A 23,116-nucleotide genomic window follows, 5' to 3' on the forward strand; every position below is an offset into this window, starting at 1 on the left:
GGCAGCGCCCCCTTAAGCGGACGGGAAGAGACACGGTCCAATTCACTCACCCTCCGCGGCTCCCAGCGATACTCCAGCTTGCCTTCCCCCCTCCCTCCCTGCCTCTGCATCACTTCCGGGGATGAGGAGTCAGCTGGCGGCGCGCGGCGGGGGGACGTCGGGGAGCGTCCAGACGTCCCTGACGCCACACGTACAGCGAGGGCAGGAAAAGGGTAGACAACCCCCGCCGACTGTGGTAGGGAGAACCGGGCTTGGCTGGGCCGAACCACTGCTCAAGAAAGGGGGGAACGCGAAACAGGGTTATATCGCGCTTAATCCTGAAGGTAACGTGGGAGAAGGGAAGGAGAGACACCCAGTGGGTGCTGAGCAGCAGTGAGAAAGGGCAAAATGAGAGATAGGGGGACGCGCGGGAACACTCCCCCTCCCCATCCGCGCACGTTGGTACCGGCCCGCCCGGGAGAGCCTTTCGTTAGGCTGCCCGGGCATCTGGCGCGTGGGGCGGGACATGCGCAGAGTTGGCGCTCGACGTCGCCCGGCCCCCACGGTCCGGCTCGGTTGTGTCTGCTTGTAGCTTCCCCTCACGGCACGAAAAGCCATGGGGGGCGGCGGGCAGACAACCGTGGAGACACCGACCCGCCATGTTTAGACTGAACCAAAGTGAAATCCACGTGGCCTTTTCCTGTGACCCTGTCCGAAACAAAACACCGCCCCTGCCCTGCGACACGTAAGTGGGTTCGTGCTCTGCTACCGGGTCCCGGCCCTCTGCCAAGTACAGACAGTAACAAGCCCGAGGCGGAATCGATTCAGTCTGCACAACTTAGACTGCGTACGCAGAACCGATAAGCAACTGAACAGACGTTTACTGTTGACTCTGGGAACGCCTGCAGTGGCCGGGCGGGGGCGGGCGGGCACTACAGCGCCCCGCCCCGTTGCAGACCGCCCTGAGCCTGCCCACCCTGAGACGGGGAACTGGTTTGCAAGGTATGCTGGGGTCAGTGTTGCCAGACGTAGCGTAATTATCGTATTTGTACAATACTTTCGACCCTTGTAAGACAGGTAATACTAAAAGTGTTCAAAAGTGTATCACAATTGAGGCAGTTAATTGAGGCAGCATGTGCAAAACCCAGGTCACTCTCAGGGGGTCTTAACCAGCTTAAGAGTCTGGGTTACCAGAGTGTGGAACGTGCTCCCAAGGGAGGCGGTGCTCTCCCCTACCCCGGGGGGCTTTAAGAGGAGACTGGACAAGTACCTGGCTGGGGTCGTCTGACCCCGGGGCAGGGGTCGGACTCGATGATCTTCCCTTCCGACCCTACAAATCTATGAAATCTATTGAACTTTCAGGTTCGCTGTCCGTGCTTTCTTCCAACCACTTGCCTCAAAACAAAGAAACACTTCAACATTGATGATGACCCAGTTCTCACTGGTTTTGAATTGGGATTTGACAGGGACTAAAGTGAGGATGAGCAATATTTGCTATTTATCTTTAACTGGAGACTTATGGTGGGTAACTGTATAACAACCATATAACTAAATCTCAATGTGTGATAATACTAAGAGCTTTATTTTAAATGTTACATACAGTCTTAAATCAATAGGAAATCAAAGGGGTTTTGTGTTCGCCTTGTCCGTAAATTGCAGGCGTGTTCCCAATACAGTAAGTTGCAAAATAAAGTGTAGAAGATTTACAATACACAGACCTGAACCGCAAAAGAAAGAGAAAAGAATAATCATAGTAATACATTCAGTTTAACCAGTCATAGAAAGAGTTCAAACATCATAGTGGGTAGTGTCAAGTACAGTGGCACAAGTGTGGTGATCAGGGATCCTGGTTTTCTCTGATTAAAAATTGCAAATACTCTGATTAAAAACCCAAAATCCGTGATAAAAAATAAAGTCCCCCCCACAACCCCTCCCAGCGCTGCTGGTGCCCCGCACTCCCCACCACAGTCTCCACAGCCCTCCTGATACCCCTCACAGCAGCCCTCCAGACCCACAGACATGCATACACAGACACTGACACCCACCCCAGCGGTAAGTGTGTGTGGGGGGAAGGAGCGGGGCAGGGCAGGAGAAAGGGAAGGTGCTGGGGGATAGATCAAGAAGGTGGGAAGCGTGCCCCCCTGCCCACTCCCAGGAGCAGGGCCAGGGGGTGAGGGCAAGGGTGCCACTCTGTGGGCCACACACGTGCTGGCAGGCCTGACAGGAGGTTCACCCACTGAGGCCAACACCGCAACTCTGCCACTGCACCCTGCGCTACCATCCCACGGCCACCTGCATGGCTTTGTGGGCAAGGGGCACAGGACGTGGCAGCGGCAGTGCAGTGGCAACCACCGTGTGCAGGCCGGGGGGTGAAACGGGGGGCTTGCATGCAGTGGCATGCCCCGCAACTGGCTGCACGGCTCCGCAGCAGTGCGGAGTGGTGGCAGCTGCATGCAGAGTGTGGGGGGGCTTTGCAGTCAAGTGCTGCCACCACAGAGATATGCCCTTCGCCCCTGGATCCTAGAGGTAAATGGGGCTTGGGGGGCTGTGGGGCAGGGCTGGGGATGAGGGCAGGGGTGCCCCTCTGCGGGGGACTTTGCGGGCAAGCAACGCGGGGTGCAGTGTGGTGGTACCTGCCATGTGTGGGCCGCACATGCCGCCCGGCCACCTGCCCAGGAGATGGGGAGAGGGAGGCTGGCATTCAGCCGGAGCACAGCTCCGTGGCCGGCTCTGCAGCCACGGCAAGGGATGGGGGGGAGGGGGGAGGCTTCAGCTCGCACATGGCGCTGTCACTTATCTGGAGCCCTGTGACAGCAGTGATGGCCGCTGCCTACAAAACCTCCCTCTGTTGCTGCGGAGCTGTGCTTGGAGCTGTGTGGCTGACGGCAAAGGTGCAGTGCGGGGTGGTGGTGGGGATGGCTGCATGCCGCCTGGCCACCACTACGCTGCCACCAGGTGGCTGGCCCTCCGGGCATGGCTCCACAGCAGCAGTGGGAGGTTTTGTAGGCAGCAGCCGTCACAGGCCTCCAGGTAAGCAGCAGCGCCATGTGCAAGCCCAAGCCTCCCCCCATCCCGCCGCGCCCCCATCCCTCGCTGTGGTTGCAGAGCTGGCCGTGGAGCTATGCTCCGGCCACATGCCAGCCTCCCCCTCCCCTGAGCAGGCAGCCACGCGGCATGTGTGCAGCCCGCACATGGCGGGCACCACCACACTGTGCCCCGCATCGCTTGCCCACAAAGTCCCCTGCAGAGGAACACCCTTGCCCACACCTCCTGGCCTGCTCCCAGCCGCGGTGTGCCGCCTGGGGCCGGCAGCACCCCCCCATGACCACAATCCCCAACCATCTTCCCCAACCCTGCCCCAAGCCACACTTACCTCCATGCTCCAGGGGTGAAGGGCAAGTGTGAGCCTGAGCCTGGCTTTGGCTGCCTCAGAGACTCGGGCCCTGCCCTCCCCCTCTCCGACCAGGGCTGGGGGTTTCCCGTCTTTTTTGCAATCAGTTCTTGCAGGCTGGAGCTGCACCAGCCTGCCGGAGCACTTTGCAGAAGTGGAGAATCAGCGGATTTCTCTGCTAAAAAGAGAAATCTGCGTTTTCTCCATTTTCCCGTGGGAAATAGAAAACCTGGATCCCTGGTGATGATAATAACAGTACAAGCCAACATGATGTCACCTAAAAAGAAGACTTATTTGCATGCTTATTTGCACACCATTTTTCAGTGTATGATAGTTTTCAGAAAATACAATAATTTGAGCTTCCACTATGATAACTTCATTTTTAAGACCTGGCAACTCTGCCTGGGATGTTGGAGGACTGTGAGTTAACTTGAATCTGGTTGGAATCTGAGACAGAAGGTCAATACACCAGTTTAACCTAAATCAGTTAAGTCTGATACTACATCCATCTAGGTTTTTCTTAAACCCGTTTCAGCCATTCTGAAAGCAGCTTATGTGCATTGAACTTCTGTTGTGTTACAGCTTTGAACTGGTTTCTGATCATTTATACCGGTTTATGTGTAATTTCTGTCCCTAGCTAGGAGACCCCAATGCATAGCTCAGCCCCAGGAGTGCTATCCAGACTGGATCCAGCCTATACTGGCCAAATCAGAATAACAATTTTAAAAGGTTCATTTGTCCTTCACTAGAGAATGACCTACTCTCCATCTGTTTATTGGGGTTCAGCTGCAATAGACTGTTATAGTAGCTACTGATCTAGATTATGAAGCATCAGTTCTTGGGTTTTTTCCGTGTGTGTGAATAGTTCTGGAAAGCCATTGATAAAATCTAGTTGTTGATTTACTGCTGTTTGAATTGCATGCAGTTGTCTTTAATCAAGGTGTCAGCCAATGTTTAACTCAAGTGAAATGCTAAGTCGTGCAAGCCCTTCCTGTAATGGCAAAATTCCCACCAGTGTGAGCAGGAATTTGGCTTAGTGTTGACTAACATGTAGGATCATATCAGTCTTAGAGCTGGATCATTTCTAAGACAAAATTTAAAATAAGAGGACAGTGACAGTCACTTTGGATGCTGACAGATGTGGGAGGAAAAAGTGCTCTACCAGAAGCAGTAGCCACGTTACTTTGACCCCGACTCTGCAATATCTGTATAAGTTGGGCACTTCAGTGGGGTTTTTTGGCATTTTTAGCTAAAGCTGAGTCAATCAGCTATTAAATAAAAGCACTAAAAAAGCCCCACTAAAGCACCCCATCTCTACAGATGTTGGGTAAGCCAGGTGCAGCTGACACGCTGCCTTTTCTAGGCGTCTGCTGGGCTTGGTGCTAAAGCATGCTGAATCTAAAGTCGAGCGCTGGGGTTTTTTTCCCCACATCTGCAAACAACCTTTTTGTCAGGTTTCAGCACCAGTTGGTAACTTGGCCCACTCAGTGTGTCCAGATTTATAATTATAGAGGGACTTTTTTTTTTTTTCTTGGATCAAGCTCATTCTTAGCGTAAACCCATTTAAGCCAACGAAGTTACAGCACAAAGGAAGTTGGCCTATGCATTTGTTTGACTTTCTCCCAACTATAAACAAAATTTGGTGGCTCCGTTCAATTATTTATTTATTTGAATTTGGGGTCTGGCTAATTCCCCAAAGTATGTTCAATTCATGCTCTCCCTGACTCAAATGCAAAAACCCATCTCCTGAGTTTACACAGCTCAGCTGATGCAGATACATTCAGTGGAGCTGGTGCACAGTAGTGGTTATGCAGTAGTGGATGTGAGCACCTAAATCTGTTTGATTTTATCTGAGAGAGGAAGTGAAAGCTGGATTCTGAGAGACAGTAATACTGGTGGCATGTGATCTTCTAGGCACAAAACCCCTTGATCTCTCCTCTCATCACAATGTGACAGGAACTGTTTAAGTTGTTGTCGTCCCTTAAGGAAATTATGAGCCAAATTTATCATCCCTGATGTAAACCCACTGCATTTTTAGAGTGGACTTGCACCAGGAATGAATGTAGCCTAACAACTTCTAGTAACCACAAAATTGCTGTGAAATGGAGTGTATGATTATATATCACATCTACCAGTAGGAGAGAAATTGTGGGTCACCACTTATCTAAATGGTATAATTTAGCTCTAAAATAAGCCGGATACACAGTTTTTATATCTTGTAAATGAATGCTAGTTCAAGAGTGGTATTCAGATATAGAAAGGATGTAGTAGGGGAAACAATCGCATTCACCCTGGATAGAAATGCTGGTTTATGTTTTTTATACAAAAATAACATTTCTATTATGGAAATAAGTTATGATAATTTGATCTGGTACGCTGTCACTCAAATAATTTGTCACGACTTGTTAAGAGCTTCTTGCCAGAGGTAAACTAGCTGTCAAACAGAAGTTGGGCTGTTCTTGTACTAAAAACATGTATGTCCAAGAATTTCAAAGGTGCTGGTTCTAAATTATCCCATACAGAAGGTTCTCTTCTCTGAGCAGATCCCAAGTCAGCATTAAGTCACGTGTGTTTTTCAGGACCAGCAAGTGCCCTGGTTGACAGGGATATGAAAGAAGAGATCTGTTCTTTCAGTTTCCTCTTACTTGACTACTACTTTCTTGCTTAAATCCTGAGCATGTTGCTGACAGATTGGATGTTTAAAGCCAGTAGATGATCCTTGACTTGACAGCATGTAGGTAAATAGATTTATGGCTGTTATACTACAGGTACACTCTCTGGGAAGGAGGTAGATATAGGGGGTGGTTCAAGCCCTTCTACCTAAGAAATGTAATTCTACACAAGTAATTTAGCTGCCTATATTTGAAAGGTCTCATTCCCATCACTGCCTCTTGTCTCTTCTTGGAGCATGGCTTAAGCTCTGTACAACAAAGGTGACTTTGCAATACAGGTGGCAAGTTTTTTGGGATTTGTGTGTGTGTGTGTGTGTGTGTGTATTAATTACTAAAATACTGTGGAATCTTGCAGATGGCAAGATTATTTGTATTATTTCATATGGGGCTTTGGAGTCAATGGAATTAAACCCTCACAGGGATTTGTGTTAGCTCTTAAAAAAAAAAAAAAAGGTTCTTAGGTTGTAAGTGCTATAAGATGTTTTTGTGGTAAAGGCTACTGGGTGTTTTTGTTTCAATTGTCAACAAAAACGTTGACATTTTCATCATGCAGTAACTCATTAACTACTCAAGGTTTCTTTGCAGTTTTGGATACAATGGGCCATATCATTCCCCTGATCTGCACATTGATAACAGGAGTTTGCAAAACAGATCAAAGGCACGATATAGTCCAGTGTCTGTTTTACCAAAGTGTGGTCAAAACTGCTAATCACAGCATCCAACAGACACATACCTGGAAGCTGGAAATGTGCCACAGCTGGCCCACGTCCAAGCACAGATTCTAAGACTTGTCCAAGTTTAGCCTGCAATCCATCATTTATACTACTAGTTGGTTGTTTTTTTAGACCAACCTTGGTCCTTTTCACAGTTCTCTTGCTGTGAACATCGCCTGAGCTATTTTTCAGCCAAAACAACAGCAAGAATAAATCATGCTCTTCCTGATGACAAATTCCTGTGGTTAACCTTTCTGGGTCAGACGCTACAATTTAAAAAAAAAACAATAGTATAAATTAAACAATGGGTTTGACTGACTACCACAATGGGGATGTTAGTGGTACAGTGGTGTAACATCTTCCTACTTGCATTCAATGGGCATGCAAAATGATCATGACATGCATGCTAAGGAGACAAGTAGCAAGGTAAGTAGCTAACATGGTGTATGAAAAAATACTCCCCTTACATGTTTTTGGTATCATGCATACATTGAATTTTGCCCTGGTTTTTTCATACCTGTTCTGCAGTGGGGGAGCTTTCTGGTTACTTCCTCCATTGTAATTCTTGGCAGAAACTGGGTTTAATCTGCCTCTTAGCATCGTTAGAAAATACTGAGTAAAGATCAGGAGTGGGAGCTGGAGACTGCTGAGCCCTTATGACAAGTCTGGTCAGTGATTTTTTTTTTTTTTTATAAGACTATCATATTGTTACCCCTTTTGTCTGCTTCACTGCATATGTTAACACTACAGCCCACATCTGCTAGGAAGCTGAGTGCTTAGAAAGGAAATAAATAGAACTGTGCTAATTCCAACTTTTTGAGAAACTGAAGGGAGAAAAAATTCAACAGTTATTAAACAGGAAAAAAAGATTGGTGAGAGAAATGCTTGCAAGCCTCTAAAATGTTCAGGCTTGGGAAAGTGTTAAAACTGTAGCATATGGGGGAAAAAAAGTTAACAGGACTCGACTACTGCACAGACTAAAGGCTCCTATACTTACTATCTCTGTTCCTAAAGCCCCCTGATGTGGTAAACATCTAAATAGTTACTTTTCCAAGGTTATATTTGTAGCGATTACCTGAAAACCTGCCCTGAGCATGTCTGTCAGTTAGAGGCTCCCACTAGCTCTTGTGCAAGTGCCCCTTGTCACTCCCATCACAAGGAGAAATGAGGCTATGGGGCCACAGCACAGTTGTGAGGTCATGAGGGGGCCTTGGTGGGGATGTGGCTGTGGGTCTGCATGACCTCGGTTCAGTCTTGCTGGTTGGTCTATTCATGTTTTGTGATGCACACTATAGCATAAGGCTCTAAATCATCAAATTACAGAAACTGGGCTGGTAGGAACCTTGAAAGCTCATTTAGTCCAGCTGCCTATCCCAAAGGAGGATCCAGTGAGAGAGATTACATACCAGAATATCTAGGTAATCTATTCCAGGGCAAGATTGTGATTCTACAAGCAGGTGCACAGCTAAACCCTTTGCACAGAAGTAGTTTCATTGACTGAAATGTATGTATGTGGAGGTGTTTGCAGAACTGGAGTCTGTTACGCATTTACTTGTGGATATTTGTTTTCTTGAATCAGTACAAACATTCATTCAGCAAAATGTTAACAGAAACAACTTTTGGCTGTACACAAATCAGTTATTTTTCTCTCTAGGGCAAAGACATGAGGACCAGTTAACATTTTATACCTCTTCTTCAAAAATAATACTAATAGTTAAGAATTACTAATACTAATTAAGAACTACACAAAAGCAGCATTATGCTTATATTTCTGAGACTTTGACAGAATTTGCAAAAAACCCAAAATAGTCTTTAGTTCACAGGAATTGTTTGTATAAAAAGGCTCAAAGAACCAGGAAACAGAAGGCTTTTTTGTTAACTGCTCTAGTTCTTGTGGGCAATATTCTGACTTCAGATTAGTAGATGAAAATCAGATTTCAGTAAGAGGTTCACTTGTATCTTCGGAGGACACCATGTGGCAATACAGGAAAATTTGTTGAAAAGGGTCAGTTGTCAGTGGACCTGTCATTCATCTGGCAGGCTGGGGCACTTCAAAATGTGCATGGATCAAAAGGCAGCTTTGAGGTGGAATATCTCCAAAATACTGATTATTCCTGCAGTTTGCGAACAAACTCACCACTAGGACTTCATTTTTTATTTTAGATGTTGCAGAACAGCAGTGTGTCCTATTCAGTGAGAGCCGTGACTGCCTACTCCTTCAGAAGTGACTTCTAAATCCACTAGAGGCAGTGACTAGAACTTGGCACTTTCTAGCCCCATGCTTAGTTCACACTCTCTCTGTTAATCATTGAAGTATTAATTTTCAATCAGATGATGACTGTATACTGTGTAATATTTATCAGAAACGGTGTTATGAAAATCACTTTATAGATTTTCAATGTGCAGGGGCTTTTCAACTATACTTGGCAATTTTGAAGCATGTTTTATCTGTGGATCTCAAGGCACTTTACCAAGGTAGAGATGTGTTATACCAGGGGTTGTCAACCAGGGGTACGTGTACCCCCAGGGGTACTTGAGAAGGCCCTAGGGGGTATGCGCAGGCAGGGGGGGATGGAGCACTGCCACGCACCATCCTGCACTGCCGCGTAGGTGCCACCCACCTGGCTGGACACGGGGGGAGTCTGCACACAGCAGCTGCTGCTGCTCTGCATTCGGCCATGTGCAACCCCCTGCCCCACCACCCCTCCCACCCCCATCCAGCCACTGGGGGTACACTGATCCAAATACTTTGAAAACCTCTGTTACAGAGAAAAAGGAACTATGACTAGAGTTTAAATGACTTACCCAGGGTGACACTGCAGATTAATGCTGAAACAGAGCCCAGGTGTCCTGGATCCAAGACCACAATTCAGCAAAGCTTTAAGGCAACAGTTTTGTTTTAAGCACGTTTAACTCGCATTTGATAAATTGAGACATTAAGAAAGGAAAACACGGTCTCTCTATGTGGAAGGTGAACGTTCTCATGGCTTGGCAGGTAAATGTTATTTGCAGCTTTGTTAGTTCCTCTCCTATTACTCAGCAGATCTTTTAAGACAGTAACAATATTTTTAAACTGATTAAAGACTGTGTGCAAAGCATACATCTGCTTGGTGACCTTTTATCAATCAAAATATTTATGCATATGTTTGTTTTTTCTTGAGATGACACCAGTTACACGACGAGAAGTTCTTGGCCTTTACCGCAAGATATTCCGAATAGCCAAGAAATGGCAATCTGTATCAGGACAGATGGAGGATACTATTAAAGAGAAACAGTACATTATAAATGAAGCCAAAACATTATTTCAAAAAAACAAAAATGTAAGTAGGTCTCCTGGCTTTTAGAGTGGCTGTATGATGCTCTGCTCTCGGGATTTGTTCAGCCTTAACATGAAAAGATTTGAGTCCTCAAGCCTGTCTTTTGATTGGAAACCGATGCAAATATCTTCAACTCCTTTTTTTGACTTCTCCAAACAGAAAATATCAATTATCCCTAAGAAGAAATCTAGAATCCTCTTAGCTCTTTGTTGCTTTATGATGTTAGAAGGTCTAGAACATTTATAAGAAAATGCCAAATAAGAAGAGTAGGAAAAGTGCACTTCATGTGTGCTGGCTGTTATAGTTGTCGCCTGAAGTGGCCTTTGATCTTTTCAGAAAGCTTAGCAAAAAGCATAATTACCACTGCAATGGCAAGCAAAATTCACTAGTTCCTTTATCTGCTGATTTTTCTCTTACAACCGTAATTATTGGCACCTCTTTTAAAAGGAGAACACAGTTATTGCAAAAATGATATAAAAAAATTAGGATTTAAAACTTCTTGCAAAGAGAGTAAACAAACAGGCAGACTTGGTTATTATCATAGATCCTTATTTGTCTTCCCTGTATTTAGGTCTCATATTGATATGTTAATCAATTACAATTATATTAACTTTTTTATATTATTTAGTTTAGTTTCCTATTATTGAATGTATACATCCTTACTGGCTTAAGAGGGAGTTTTAGGAATGGAGTGATAGGAGGTTATGTCCCTTAGTTTTTCAAATCTTTCTCTCCAGCTACCATACATATTGAGAAATGATTCAACTTACTTTTGACAACAAGTTTTCGTTCCATTAATATATTAATATTTCACATGCCCATCATTGTTTTACAGTGGAAAAACCATATAGGATAAGAAACATCTCTCATATTCCCCTAGTAAACCTAAGCCCTGCTTTTCCTCCTGACTCTAATATCCATTGGGTGTGTCTACACCAGACATTTTACTGCGCATTAGCCTAATAACACTGTGTGGTTAAAAACTGTGCTAATAGACTACCGTGCAGTGTTATTAAGGTAATGCACAGTGAACGTCACAAAATAACCATGTGCCGGCACTGATGCACACTAACTCTAGTTACTGCGCATTTAGTTAGTACTTTCTTAAGCAAGTACTAAGCTAAATGCAGAGTATCTAAGGCACATTAATGAACATGCAGATGCACCCAGTGATATCAAGTTCAGAGTTGCTGTGAGAATTCTACCTTTTAGGACCTATGTGGAGATGAAGAAAATAGGACAATGCATGCTTGGGCTTATCCGAAAACAAAAAAAAATGTAAATCAGGTGGCTGTGCTGAGCTCATAACTGCTAATTTTTGCCTTTTCCCTTTGTACACTGTTCATTCCTATATTGTTTGATTAGTTAACGGATCCAGAGGTGATTCATCAGTGTATAGAAGAATGCAAAGCAAGAGTAGAAATAGGACTTCACTATAACATCCCCTATCCACGACCTGTGAGTATGAACCCATTCTCAAAGACTCTATAAGCGTGTACTAATCCCTTTACTGAGTAAGGTACTTAAGTGCTTGCCTAATTTAAAGCAGGCAATTTTGTTTCTGTGGCATTATTTTGGTGTTGTCAACTCCAACCCTCCAAAAATCATGGGGCTTCTCAACGTTGGCCCCAATTAACACCCTTCCCCCCCCAGATTATCTGCCAGATTACCTGCCTAGAGCAGGGCGGGCTGGACCCGATGATCTGCAAGGTCCCTTCTGGCCCCAAACAATCTATGAATCTATGAATCTCATTAAAAATAATGAGATTTTATAACCTGAGTCTTTGCATTCCAGTTTCTAGGGACCTCAGCCAGGTTTTCAAGCCTTCCTTCACGATCATAAGGGCTTGAAACTTGGTTTAAAAATATATCACAGCTGAGGTTCCTAACAAATCACGACCCCAGAAGTGGGGGCTTTAAAAAACACCATCTATTATGGAACTTGCAACAAAATCATGAGGGTTCCCAATATCACTGCTACATTATTGTTCTAAAGAAGTACATACTTAAGCACTTTGCTGAATAAGGATCAAGCTATGATGAAACTCTTTATGTTTCTCTGCTTCTTTTGAAGTAATCCAGTTTTCTGAATAAGTCATCAAAAGACTAAACATGCATGACCTAATTGTCTTCAAAGGGGTGGTGCTTATTTTAGGCAACTCTGAATCACTCATTAGATTCAATGAAGCACAGGAAAATTTGGTAGAGAGCAAATCCAGGTGAGAGATTAGAAATCATTCATATTTGTCCTCTCACCTGTGCAGTGAGTATATAAATATCATTGTCTTCTTAGCCTACACTGTGAATAAAAGTACTCTCAACTCAGCTCTTGTTCTTTTGGGTAGGCACATAATCTTTGTTCCTTTTCCTCCCTCCTCACTTAAAGAAATGAAAATGGCTTTTTTAAACATTATTGAACTTGCAGGGAGTTGTAGCATCCAATGCTATTTTCCTTTTGTCCATGCTTTCTTTCCATTGTGCTGTCATCCTTTCAGATTTCCTCTTTATCCCATTAATATGTTTACATTTTCATCTGTATCATGCTTTTCCTATCAAAGTGATCAGAATCTAGATCTCTTTTCCTCTTTGCTTCTCAGATGCTGTTGTGGGTTACTATAGTTCTTGGCATTTTTTTCTTACACATTTCAAACTGCATTCCTTCAGTTTACAGAATAAATACTGTTCATTTTTTGCAGCAAACATGCTGCTTTTAGCTACCCTTTTAACTGAGTATAGAGCAGGTCTTTTAAGTTTATACTCATCAGGGCTTCAAATAACTTTTAGAATCAACCGTAGAAGACCAGAGATGGGCCAGAAAATCTTTTAACATTTTCTAGATTTGTAGAATCTTGCTATTTTACTAAGTGTTTTTACTAATATTTGTACCTAACCCACTACCTTGAATTGGCTCCAGAGACCATAACATCACATCATTACCCCTACAATTTCTAATCACTACGGGACCAATAACAATCTTATATATACAAGGACTTTATCAATCAAAAAACTACAGCTTTCTATTTCAAGGGTCAGTAATAAAAATTGTGCAGTTTAATGTGTTATCAGGACAAATCCAAACTATGACAAACTGGCAATAAGAAAATTCCAGGCAGAACTGTACGGAAAATTGGTTATTTTGAGACTTGGTACTTGGGTACCAACAAAACATAGCCATTTGATATTTTTGTTGTGTTGCGATTCTGTACTTTTTGCACCTGCCCTGATAAACTGTAAACCTGGGCCTTCTAAAAGCATTTACTAGACTATTATATTCCATACGGTTTTAGCAAATGAAGCATCTTTACAAGTTATGACATCAAAATAAAACACAAGGCTGTAAAAGTCTAATTTAGAGGATTATAATGGATTCTGCTTGCATTTTATGCAGTAAATCAAAACACAGGGCTCCAAAGTTAAACACAGTTGTAATCACAACTGGAAATGGACTTTTCTCAATCAAAATAAATGACCTAATTGAGAGAGTATGTGTGCTCTCTCAACAGTCTATAAAACTGTTTTCAAGTTTGAATGAAATATTCTTGTATCACATCATCTCCTGTTTCCTGACTGGTTCCAGTTTACCAGTTTGCACAACTACTGTTAATTGTGTTTTGTTTTACGTAGATTCATCTTCCTCCTATGGGTCTTGCCCAGAAACATGGCCGGACATTTCAAAAGCAAGAGAAGCTGAGAAAGCTTTCCAAGCCAGTCTACCTGAAATCCTATGATGAAATTTCATAAGTTACCATCCTGCTGTGAGGTGTGCTATTGTGGACTTTGACCCCAAGGCATCTCTTGTGCACAACTGTGAATTAAACTATTATGTGCTTGAAATTTGCTTCCATTTCTCCTGAGGCCGGAAGCCTAGCTGATTCAGAACACATGATAAATAAGGATGTATTTAAACTGCCTTGCATTTATAAGATTCAACCACTGACTCATCAATAAAAGTAACAGCTTTTAAGGAGCGCGGTGCAATATGAAGATTACTTTGTGAAGTCAAAATAAAGCATGGAGATTTTTTAGTTGTATATGAATTTACAATGGGGTTCTCTCAAGGTCAACATGAGTTTTATAAATACGGTTGTTACTGAAGGTGCTTGTTGACCCCAGTGCAGCCTGAGTAGAAACTCACAGGGAATTGGGTAAAAAAAATGTTTCCCAAGGCTTCTCGTTGCATAGGAAGAGCACGACCATCTGTTAGCAGTTGCTCTTTCCTACCTCTGGCCAGGTTTGGTATCTTGGGTGGAGGGAGAAGGAGAGACTAAAGCCCTGCTTCCCTCTCCCCCGCTGTAGTCCCTCAGTTTATGCCTCACGCTGTCCTTATGGTCAAGAAGCACTAGACATTTTGTAAAGAGAAAAGTAACTCTTGCTTTCTTCTTATTTTTCAATTTGCAAGTTGGCCCCTTGCTTCTGTTTTGGCCTTTTTTTTTTCTTTTCATTCTAGACAGGGTAGATGTATAAAGGCTGAAGTTTACGGGAGCTTGTACATTCTAGTGCCTTTGCTTCCTGCCAGGAGGAATCCAGATGAGTGTGGGGCTGCTTTCCTAGCACTCCTCCTCCGCTCACAAGTCTGGATAGAGTTTCACTGACTGGCATCCACAGACTCCTTTGAGTCCTTCAGGGGGCAGGGGCCACTGGCTGGTGTGTTCTCCCACTCCCCCACCACTGGGGCCTCAATCTGCCCTCCCCACCCACACCCCTTCCCTCACAACAGACTTACCAGCCGAACCCTGCTACTCTTCATACTTCTGGGCTGCGCTTCTGGCCGCTTGCATGCTGCGCTGCAGCTGTGCGCATGCACGGAGCATTTATTGGCAACATTATCGGCCACATCAGCCAAAAAAAGCTGATTGCCAATACTGTCAATTTTCCTTATATCAGTTCTGATACAATATGGGACTGCTGTATCGATGTATCTCTACCTGCCACCACTTTCCTGTGTCCAGTTCCTTTCAGTCAGTCCTTGTACTCTGCCTTCCCCTTGTCCTCTCTGATCCTGAAGATCATCTGGAGTACCAATAGCCAGGATTCTCCCTAGGATCACAAAACTGGCTTGAATATTAGTATTGCTGAACTGCCCATGACGCTGAGTCAGGGAACAGGGACCCCACTCTACTAGCCACGGTATAAACACAGAACAAAATGACTTCCTTACAACATCACACTTAAGTATAAACCAGGAGACAGATATAGGCAGACAAGGGGCTACAAGGAAACAGATAATATTAGTCAGCATGATAGGGATTGGCTAGCCAGTTCCTGCCTAATCTCTACAGTTCTAGTCCATGGCGACAATAATTCCCGTGTAGTTAATTTTCCTGGAAAATGCCACACATGGGAAGTACTTTGTACTGAATGTGTAAAAAGTCATCTCTGGAAGCAACGCTAGGAGTTTTGCAAGTTTACTGCTGCTGGGAATCTATGGGTCAAAGGTCAGTGATGGTGGGTTAGGGGGAGAGAGAGTCCTCATGTAATTTCTGATTAAGTAGCATATAATCCTTCACTTTAAAAATTCCTAAATAAATTGTCCAACTACCACAGTTCAAATAGCCAAGTTAAAATGGGAACAGAAGAGGATTTTGAATACAGCTGTAGACTTAATTTTAGCTCTTAAGCCTCAAGCAAAATCTCTTTCATCTTTAGAATTCATACAGCTAATTTTAAGATGCTACTGGTAACACTGTGATTCATCAGGTGAACAAATATGCATGTAAATTAATAGTCTGACTCATTTACTGCATATGTTAGAGTCATATCTCCCAGTGGAGTACATATAGTAAAACACGCTGCAGAACATTTCAAAAGAACATCTCTAAAGACAAGTCAGTCGAACACAAACTAAGTATTAACCATAGTCTATGAATTCCATCTAATGAAAGCAGATTCATTAGATGCTGAAACGACCAGAGTTTAAAACAATTAAGTGGTACCAAATAACTTAGAGGAATATCAAACTCAATTGACTAAAAAAATCATCTAACAACCTGAAATAAGATCATTGGGTCATTTTAAGGATTTTATAATGTTAAGTAGCTATGAATGTTGGTATCTCCTTTCAAAAGAAAGGCTTAAGAATGTGAACTAATAGCTTAGTTACTGTAAGATCATCTTAGTATTTCAGTGCTGGAATATAAAACATTATGCCATCAGGCTGCTTAGCTAAGATCAGATATGGATCAGGTTTGGAGAGCATAAATCCCTCTGGCAGCCTGCTTGTAGATGTGCGTCAGACAGAGCCTGGCCCACATGGCATCCATTGGTTTGTGAGAGAGGGAGATAGAGAATTGACAAATATCAGCATTTCAGAAAAATCTCTTTGTTAAACTCCCACTGTGTATCATTCTTTGTTGGATAAGCAAGCTTCTCACAGCTCGGTAGGATTTAGCTTCTCCCAAGTCACCCTGCCTCATCATCTACTGAGGATAATGCTAAAGGTCTGATTCAGCTACTACTCACTTCAATGACAGTGCAGGCCAGATTTATCCCTGATATAGCTCCTTCAAAGGCAAAGCAATTAGATTTACTACAAGGACCAATTTGCCCATGTTCATTTCCCCCCCTATACTGTAACAATGAATACAATCTCATTAAAAGACCTGCAGAACTGCACATTACATTAATACTGGGAAACTAATTTCAATAAAGCACTTCTGAAAAACAAGCTGGTTTACTTTTAATTATTTTTCAGGCTGATTTCCCAGTCTCTCCATTGAATTTTATCAGCCCCTTTATCCAGTTTCTTTTATTAGAGCCCATCCTGTACAGCACTGGTCTTGTAACCCTACCAGACCCTGAACTGACATACATTTGATTGTTTTAAGGGTCAGAACTTGCCTTCAAAATACAGCCTAGAGCTCAGTGACAAGACTTTTGTGAGGTTTTATAACGTCATTCCTGTACAACCTCCCTTGGACAGCATCTTTGCAATTAAATTAGACCAGCCTGAGTTTTCAGAAGAGTTTGCAATGCACCAAATACAGCCAGTCAGCACACATCATGTCCTATACTTACTTAACTTTCTCTTACCCCCCCTTCCAGTAAGTCTTGACTGGAGGGCCTGAACCTATTCAGCCTCCACAAGAGAAGGCTGAGAGGCGATCTGGTGGCCATTTACAAACTCCCAAGGGGGAAAGCAGGAATTGGGGGAGGCTCCGTTCCCCCAGGCACCACCCGGGGTTACTAGGAATAATGGCCACAAATTGTTAGAGAGAAGGTTCAGGCTGGACATCAGGAGACATTACTTTACAATTAGGGCTCCCAGGCTCTGGAATGGGCTCCCAAGTGAGGTGGTGCTCTCTCCTAACTTGGGGGTCTTCAAGAGGAGGCTGGACAGATATTTGGCTGGGGTGATATGACCCCGGCACCCATTCCTGCCCAGGACAGGGGGTCGGACCTAGTGATGTGTTTAGGTGCCTTCCGACCCTAAGCACTATGATACTGACACTCTCCAATTTATCATAACACTTGGGAGATGATTTAGAATAATAGAAAAGCCCTGTCAAAGTAATTTGATATTCTTTACAAATAGGGACCTGAGTCAGCTGCCTGAACACTCCTATGAACTAACTTGTGAGCAAAGCGGTGGTAATCTGTTCACAAGACATCTGCCCTTGAATGTTCAGTAACAGCCTTATAACCCCAGTCAGTTCTGTAACTCTGCCACACCTACGACACATCAAATCCAATTCAACCCTGATGTAAGTGCATACAGGAGCATCTTCTTACTAATACCATCATTATATTTTAGAGATGAAGAAACCCCTATAAAATAAAAGCAATGGCCTAATTCATCCAAAGGGAAAGTCATGTAACTATGAGATGGGAAAGACCCCTTAGGTTTTCTGCCCTATCATCCTTCTAATGCAAGTTTGTTCTTTACTACATAATCTTCTGTGGAATCAGGGAATGAAAGGTAATCTGATCCCTGCTTTCTGAAGGGCCGTTTTTAAATTGCCATAAACCCCAGTCTCTAATTTTGAACTCCCAAATTTCGGGGTACAGTTTTGCGTACGTTCTCCTGCAGAACTTGGATTAGCATAGGGTCACAGGGCTACTTGCCTCCTCATAGCTAAGCCCTTAGGCATACAGAGACTTAATGAATACTTGGAACTAATGTCCACAGTTCAATGCACTAGAGACAGATTGAAAGTTTCCTTATTTCCCCATGTTTATGATTTCACCTGCAAGAATGTCAATGAAAAGATAGAACCGTCCCTTTCATTCATTTTTCCAATCACATTAGCCGAAGCCCCCAGTATATCATTAACCATAGCCATAAATGTGTGATGGGGGTGGTTGCTTTCCATGGGGCAGTTTAACATTGGGTCAACTCACTTCTGAAAGAAAACCCGTTATGTTTGCCCCTCTGATGGGAAACTCATTTTGCTGCTCACTAACTGAGTTTGATGATGATGGCAACTTCAGTTTCTCAAACGGCCTTTCCACAGATCAGACGTTAGTAGACTCAACTTTTCACCTGCTGAGAACAACTGCTGGCTTGCTTGACTTTCAGAATCACTAGTTTGGGATCTCTCTGTGCCATTTCAGGGAAAGAAACAGATACTCTATGAAATTTGTACATTGTGCATCTCATTTTCATCTGCTTTGAAATATTTCCAAGAATCATCACGAGGCTTGGGCATCCATGTGCTGCAGTAATTATGGGTGTTACTTTGTGGTTTGTTTAATGTGAGTTTCTAATTGAGAAATAGAAGAGTTGGACTTGGTATGGCTCAGAGTCCCAACACCAATCCCATTATTATTAATATCTATGATTACCAGAAATTTAACTTGTCTGCAGATTTTTGTCTCGTCTTACCACTGAACTAAGTCCTGCCTAGCTCACACTGGAGCTGCTTTCCTTCTTATTAACTTAGATGAGGAGACACTGTCAGGACCAGCGCCACGCAACATTGTCATTCCCCATTCTTGAGATACTAAGTCACAGCTCATAAAACATTAGGAAGCAGCATTTCAAAGTACCACCAAAAAATCCCCCCCCCCGCCCAATAGAAAATGTCACTATCTCAGAGCCAGTAGGGGGAGAAACCCAGAGGAAAGTGGTCACATGGTTCTTCAGTACCATAGTAATTAAACCAAATTAGCTCTGCCATTTAAAGGGTGTATAGTATGTGAACCTCTAAAAGTGTATGCATGGCTGCTTCACATAATACACCCCTCTCCTTTCTGTTCAAAGAGAGGCCTCCACTGACAAGTCCAGAAGTAAACAAAGGAAGATTATATTTAAAATATTAATAGCAGCAAGGAAACCACTCACAAGGAACAGCAGTATGCAAATACTATTGCATGTAGGAAAGAAGTCTGTAATTACCATGTGAGTAACAAAGATATATATTAAATATTTCACACATTAACTCTAACCAAGAACCTTTATAAAGCAACACATATGCCAATTAAACCAGAAATCAGAACTGGACATGTGGGTTCAGTCTCCCTTATGGCATTTATTTATTATAATCAACAATGTTGTTTTATGGAAATTAGCTGGACACAATGAGGATTGGTCATGTTATTTCTGATGTCAAAAATCGGTTAAAAGTAGGCCAGTTAAGAGTGACCCAAACTGATGACCTGACCCTGCCTGTAGCATTTAATCATAATAATTATATACAAGTCATTAAAACTAGTTTAATTACAGCCTAATTTCTTTAGATATACAGTAGTTTACACACAAGATTTCAATTAAATTTAACTATATGAAAAATACAAATATGCTATGTTATTCTATTATTAAGACCAAAGGACAAAGAAAAGACTGATACAGATGCTAAATTCCTTAAATGACCCTGTTTTTAGTCCATTTTAATTCAAACTAATTAACCAATTTGCTTATTAATCTTTTAAAAATCCATTCTGCCTTCAAAGTGTTTTGTAAGTTTGGGGAGCTTCTTCTGTACTTTTCATACTTACCAAAGAGGGTGAATTGGTGGTTTAAGCTCAAAATATAACTCAAACTGAATGATGGCAACATGAGCAAGTAATAATGAATAATGTAATATTGAACCAAAATAACTTCACACCTGCATTAAACCATTCTGCATTTAGTACCAATGTTCCTAGCTGCATACAATGTCACTGCATAATAAACAATAATGCACTAAATGCCTGCATACTATATATATGATGTAGCAAATATCTCTATGTAATTATATTTCAGCAATTACCTCTGGGTATTATTATTTAGAACAATACTATACTCATTATTGTAAGACTGCTGATTTCCATGTATGTGGTAACACACACAAAAGATGTATGCATGCATATGCAATTTATAAATATCTTATAAAATATAAGCAAACAACAGAACAGTGGGGGCATAACTTTCTGCCAGAGGGTCTCAGCACAGTGAAATAATTCCTGTGATAAAGAATTACACGACATAATTAATGGGACGAGTAACATCTAATGATTGCAGCTGAAGTCTAGGAGTTTGGAATAGCTGAATTATAGCTGCAACTCCAGCTATGACTCACTGTGTGGCCTCAAGCAATTAATTTATGTGCCATGAGTTGAACAGCCAAAAAATTGAGACCCCAAATTAGTGGATGCTTTTGAAAATGTTCACCTTGATCTCTGCACTTCATTTTTCTTGCATGTGAAATGAGCCTAATGATCCTTCTCTCCCTCACCAGGGTGTTGTGGGGATTTTGTTACATGACTGCACAGCTCTTTGAAGATGTTCAGTACTATTTTATGTTTAATTAATGCTTGGAAGGCACTCTGAGCTCATCAGATGAAAGGCCATAAACAAGCACAAAATGTTATCAGGTGGGTATTAATCCAACATGTGAGAGGGCAGGGTGAAGAGATAAGGCTGGCAGGGAAGGGAGGAGCTAAGTTTCTCTCTCAGCCACGCAGTAGTGTTAGAGAAAAGGAGAACAAGGTAAAATGAGAAAATGCAGTAAATGATCAGCTTTAAACAAGCAAGTGAGTGCTTTTGAGATTATGGTAGCTTTACAAAACCATGTAATTGGGTGGTACATGAGGCTTTGATGGAAATTCTGGAGCACATCCTCAACTGTCATCAAAGCAATGCCATAAAGCTATAATAGTGTACCTACCCACCTGTGGATTTGCCCCCTGTGCTTATAGACAGACGGTACCTGAGCCTCTCTCCCTACCCTTCATGTTCCTGGGGTATATAAGACTGTGAACGTAGGGGGGCAAATAGGGCGTGGGGAGACCATGCACCGAAGGGCAGATCCAGGAAGGCCTATCTACATGAATAATGCATGACAGCATCAATGTCCTTTTCAGCTTAAGCAGCCACCTAGGCCCTGAGCCTAGGAAATGAAAAAAAAATCTGCTGGGCACATGGCATGAGTGTTTCCATCTTTCAATATTTCACAGGATCCACATGGGATAGTCAGTACGGCAAGTTCCCTCTCTGGGAATTCTGCCCACTTTGATCAACAGTAAGATGACACCCAAGTCTTTGAAACTGGGTTGTATTTGGATTGTTCTTTAATCAGTCCCTATAAGTTGAAAAGTAGAAGAAAAATGGCGCACACAGCCTTTAAAATCAGTGGCAAATGTTGCAGTAAAAGAAGAAATGCAGCCACCAGAGAGTAAGCGTGTCTTTTAATTACAGAATTTGGGTGTTGTGACTTGCATACATTTTAGTCATCTAACTGACACAGGGCTGCCACACCTCGGTTTATCCAGTGTTTCTGGGGCTTATCTGAAGGAAGCTCTATTGAGAGAACATAGTTAGTTGAGTGCCCTGTAGTAGACAAGACACCTCTTCTTGCACTTGTCTTGTAAACAGGGCACAAATAAACATTGTCATGTAGAAATTTAGAACTTTCTCCAGGTTTCAGCCAAATTATGGGCAAAGAATCATAAAGGATTTTGGGAAATGATTCTCCAATCTGCATGGTTTCTCTGTTCCATCGTGCACCTTCCAAGAAAAGTCCTTTCACATATGCCCCATCTTCTGGCATTTTTTCCATGGTGTGTTCTTCTTTTGTCACCTGAAAGAGTTAAATAACTGGATTCGGTCTTATTTTAGATCTAGAAAGTGTTTACTCCCCAAAGCGAGTAAACTGTGATTCTGAAGTGTTCAGACAGCAGATTACGCTCCTCAGTCTAAACTACTGAAGTCAGTGAGAGATTTTCCTTTGGTTTTAGTGGTCTTAGGATCAAGCCCAGATGGTTTCTGCTGCCCTTTCTGCAGTACTTAAGGACAGAAAGTCTCTCCTCTCTTCATACTAATGAGACCTTTGCTTATGTATTAGTAAGTTTCCTATCGATTCATTAGCATTTGGATAGCACACACAGAGGATGAAATTCACCCTTTTGTGCTGATGGCCAGCACAAGGCCTGCGCATTAGTCATGTCAGTCAATAGGTCTTGGTAAATGGTATGTCAGTGATCGTTCCTCTCCTGTACCAAAGGAAAACCTACCCAGAGGCAACAGCAGCAGTTCATGATGTTCAACCTCTAATGTTTCCAGATTAAATAATCTTGCAACCAAATCTGGGAGGCCCATGGTAAAAGGGAACATCAGTTTGGCTTTGTTTGCTTAATTTAATATATGTAAATTATTTGCATAAATTATATTCCTCTGTGTTTTTTACCTCAAATTCAAATCCAATGTAATCAATTGGGATGGTGTATTTCCTAGCGTAGTTCTGTGAAACACCAGTCAGGAAGGACTGAGTAAAGTAGAATCCTGATATCCAGAATACATTGGGTGGTCCCTTGCTGGTCCACTCCTGAATTGGGTAAAGAAGAACAGCAGCATTTTATTAGGAAAAGCAATATCTATCTCAGTACAAAGCAGAAAAGGGATCCTGTGCCCATCTCCCACTCTGCTGCAACAAGGAATAGGGAGCTTTAACTTGACCCATAAAGTCTAGCCAGGACAAGCACATCCCATGCTATTGCCTAGCTGAAGCTCCTTGGAGCCATTAGGAAGCAAGAATAAATTAGGGTAGCTCATAGTCAACCCCAGTCCAAATTAGGGCAGTGGCCCTGCTCAAATGGATCTTTCAGAAACTTACTTGTAATGCTCTTTCC

At 42.8% G+C, this 23,116-nt stretch overlaps 4 protein-coding genes across 14 annotated transcripts in view; 1 reads left to right on the forward strand and 3 right to left on the reverse strand.

Moving 5' to 3' along the window:
* The window catches only part of ERI2 (ERI1 exoribonuclease family member 2), a 62,676-nt gene extending 62,594 nt beyond the window's left edge, over positions 1–82 (reverse strand). The window contains exon 1 of the mRNA XM_025207002.1: positions 51–82. The gene's annotated coding sequence lies outside the window, so the exon portion shown is untranslated. The remainder of the gene's footprint in view (positions 1–50) is intronic.
* Positions 1–112, reverse strand: part of DCUN1D3 (defective in cullin neddylation 1 domain containing 3) — a 31,614-nt gene extending 31,502 nt beyond the window's left edge. Inside the window, exon 1 of the mRNA XM_006026097.3 lies at positions 51–112. The gene's annotated coding sequence lies outside the window, so the exon portion shown is untranslated. The remainder of the gene's footprint in view (positions 1–50) is intronic.
* On the forward strand, positions 105–14,103 carry LYRM1 (LYR motif containing 1). 11 transcript variants are annotated; one of them, XM_025207006.1, is made up of 5 exons: positions 197–323; positions 1,342–1,453; positions 9,917–10,075; positions 11,438–11,530; positions 13,697–14,103. In XM_025207006.1, the coding sequence occupies exons 2-5, from the start codon at positions 1,403–1,405 to the stop codon at positions 13,811–13,813; spliced, it is 420 nt and encodes a 139-aa protein (XP_025062791.1). In that variant the 5' UTR covers positions 197–323; positions 1,342–1,402; the 3' UTR covers positions 13,814–14,103. The 11 variants fall into 11 exon arrangements, with proteins under 11 accessions (XP_006026163.3, XP_025062790.1, XP_006026167.1 ...); XM_006026103.3 differs by lacking the exon at positions 197–323 and adding an exon at positions 400–981; XM_006026100.3 differs by lacking the exon at positions 197–323 and adding an exon at positions 400–724.
* A 7,570-nt stretch (positions 14,104–21,673) lies between these two features.
* The window catches only part of DNAH3 (dynein axonemal heavy chain 3), a 129,549-nt gene continuing 128,106 nt past the window's right edge, over positions 21,674–23,116 (reverse strand). Inside the window, exons 62-63 of the mRNA XM_025207009.1 lie at positions 22,675–22,812; positions 21,674–22,068 (exon numbers count right to left, since the gene is read on the reverse strand). Of these exons, the coding sequence (XP_025062794.1) occupies positions 21,715–22,068; positions 22,675–22,812 (492 nt within the window). The 3' untranslated portion in view covers positions 21,674–21,714. The remainder of the gene's footprint in view (positions 22,069–22,674; positions 22,813–23,116) is intronic.

This window comes from Alligator sinensis, unplaced genomic scaffold (assembly GCF_000455745.1).
Source record: "Alligator sinensis unplaced genomic scaffold, ASM45574v1 scaffold330_1, whole genome shotgun sequence".
In the NCBI taxonomy this organism is placed as follows: domain Eukaryota; kingdom Metazoa; phylum Chordata; order Crocodylia; family Alligatoridae; genus Alligator; species Alligator sinensis.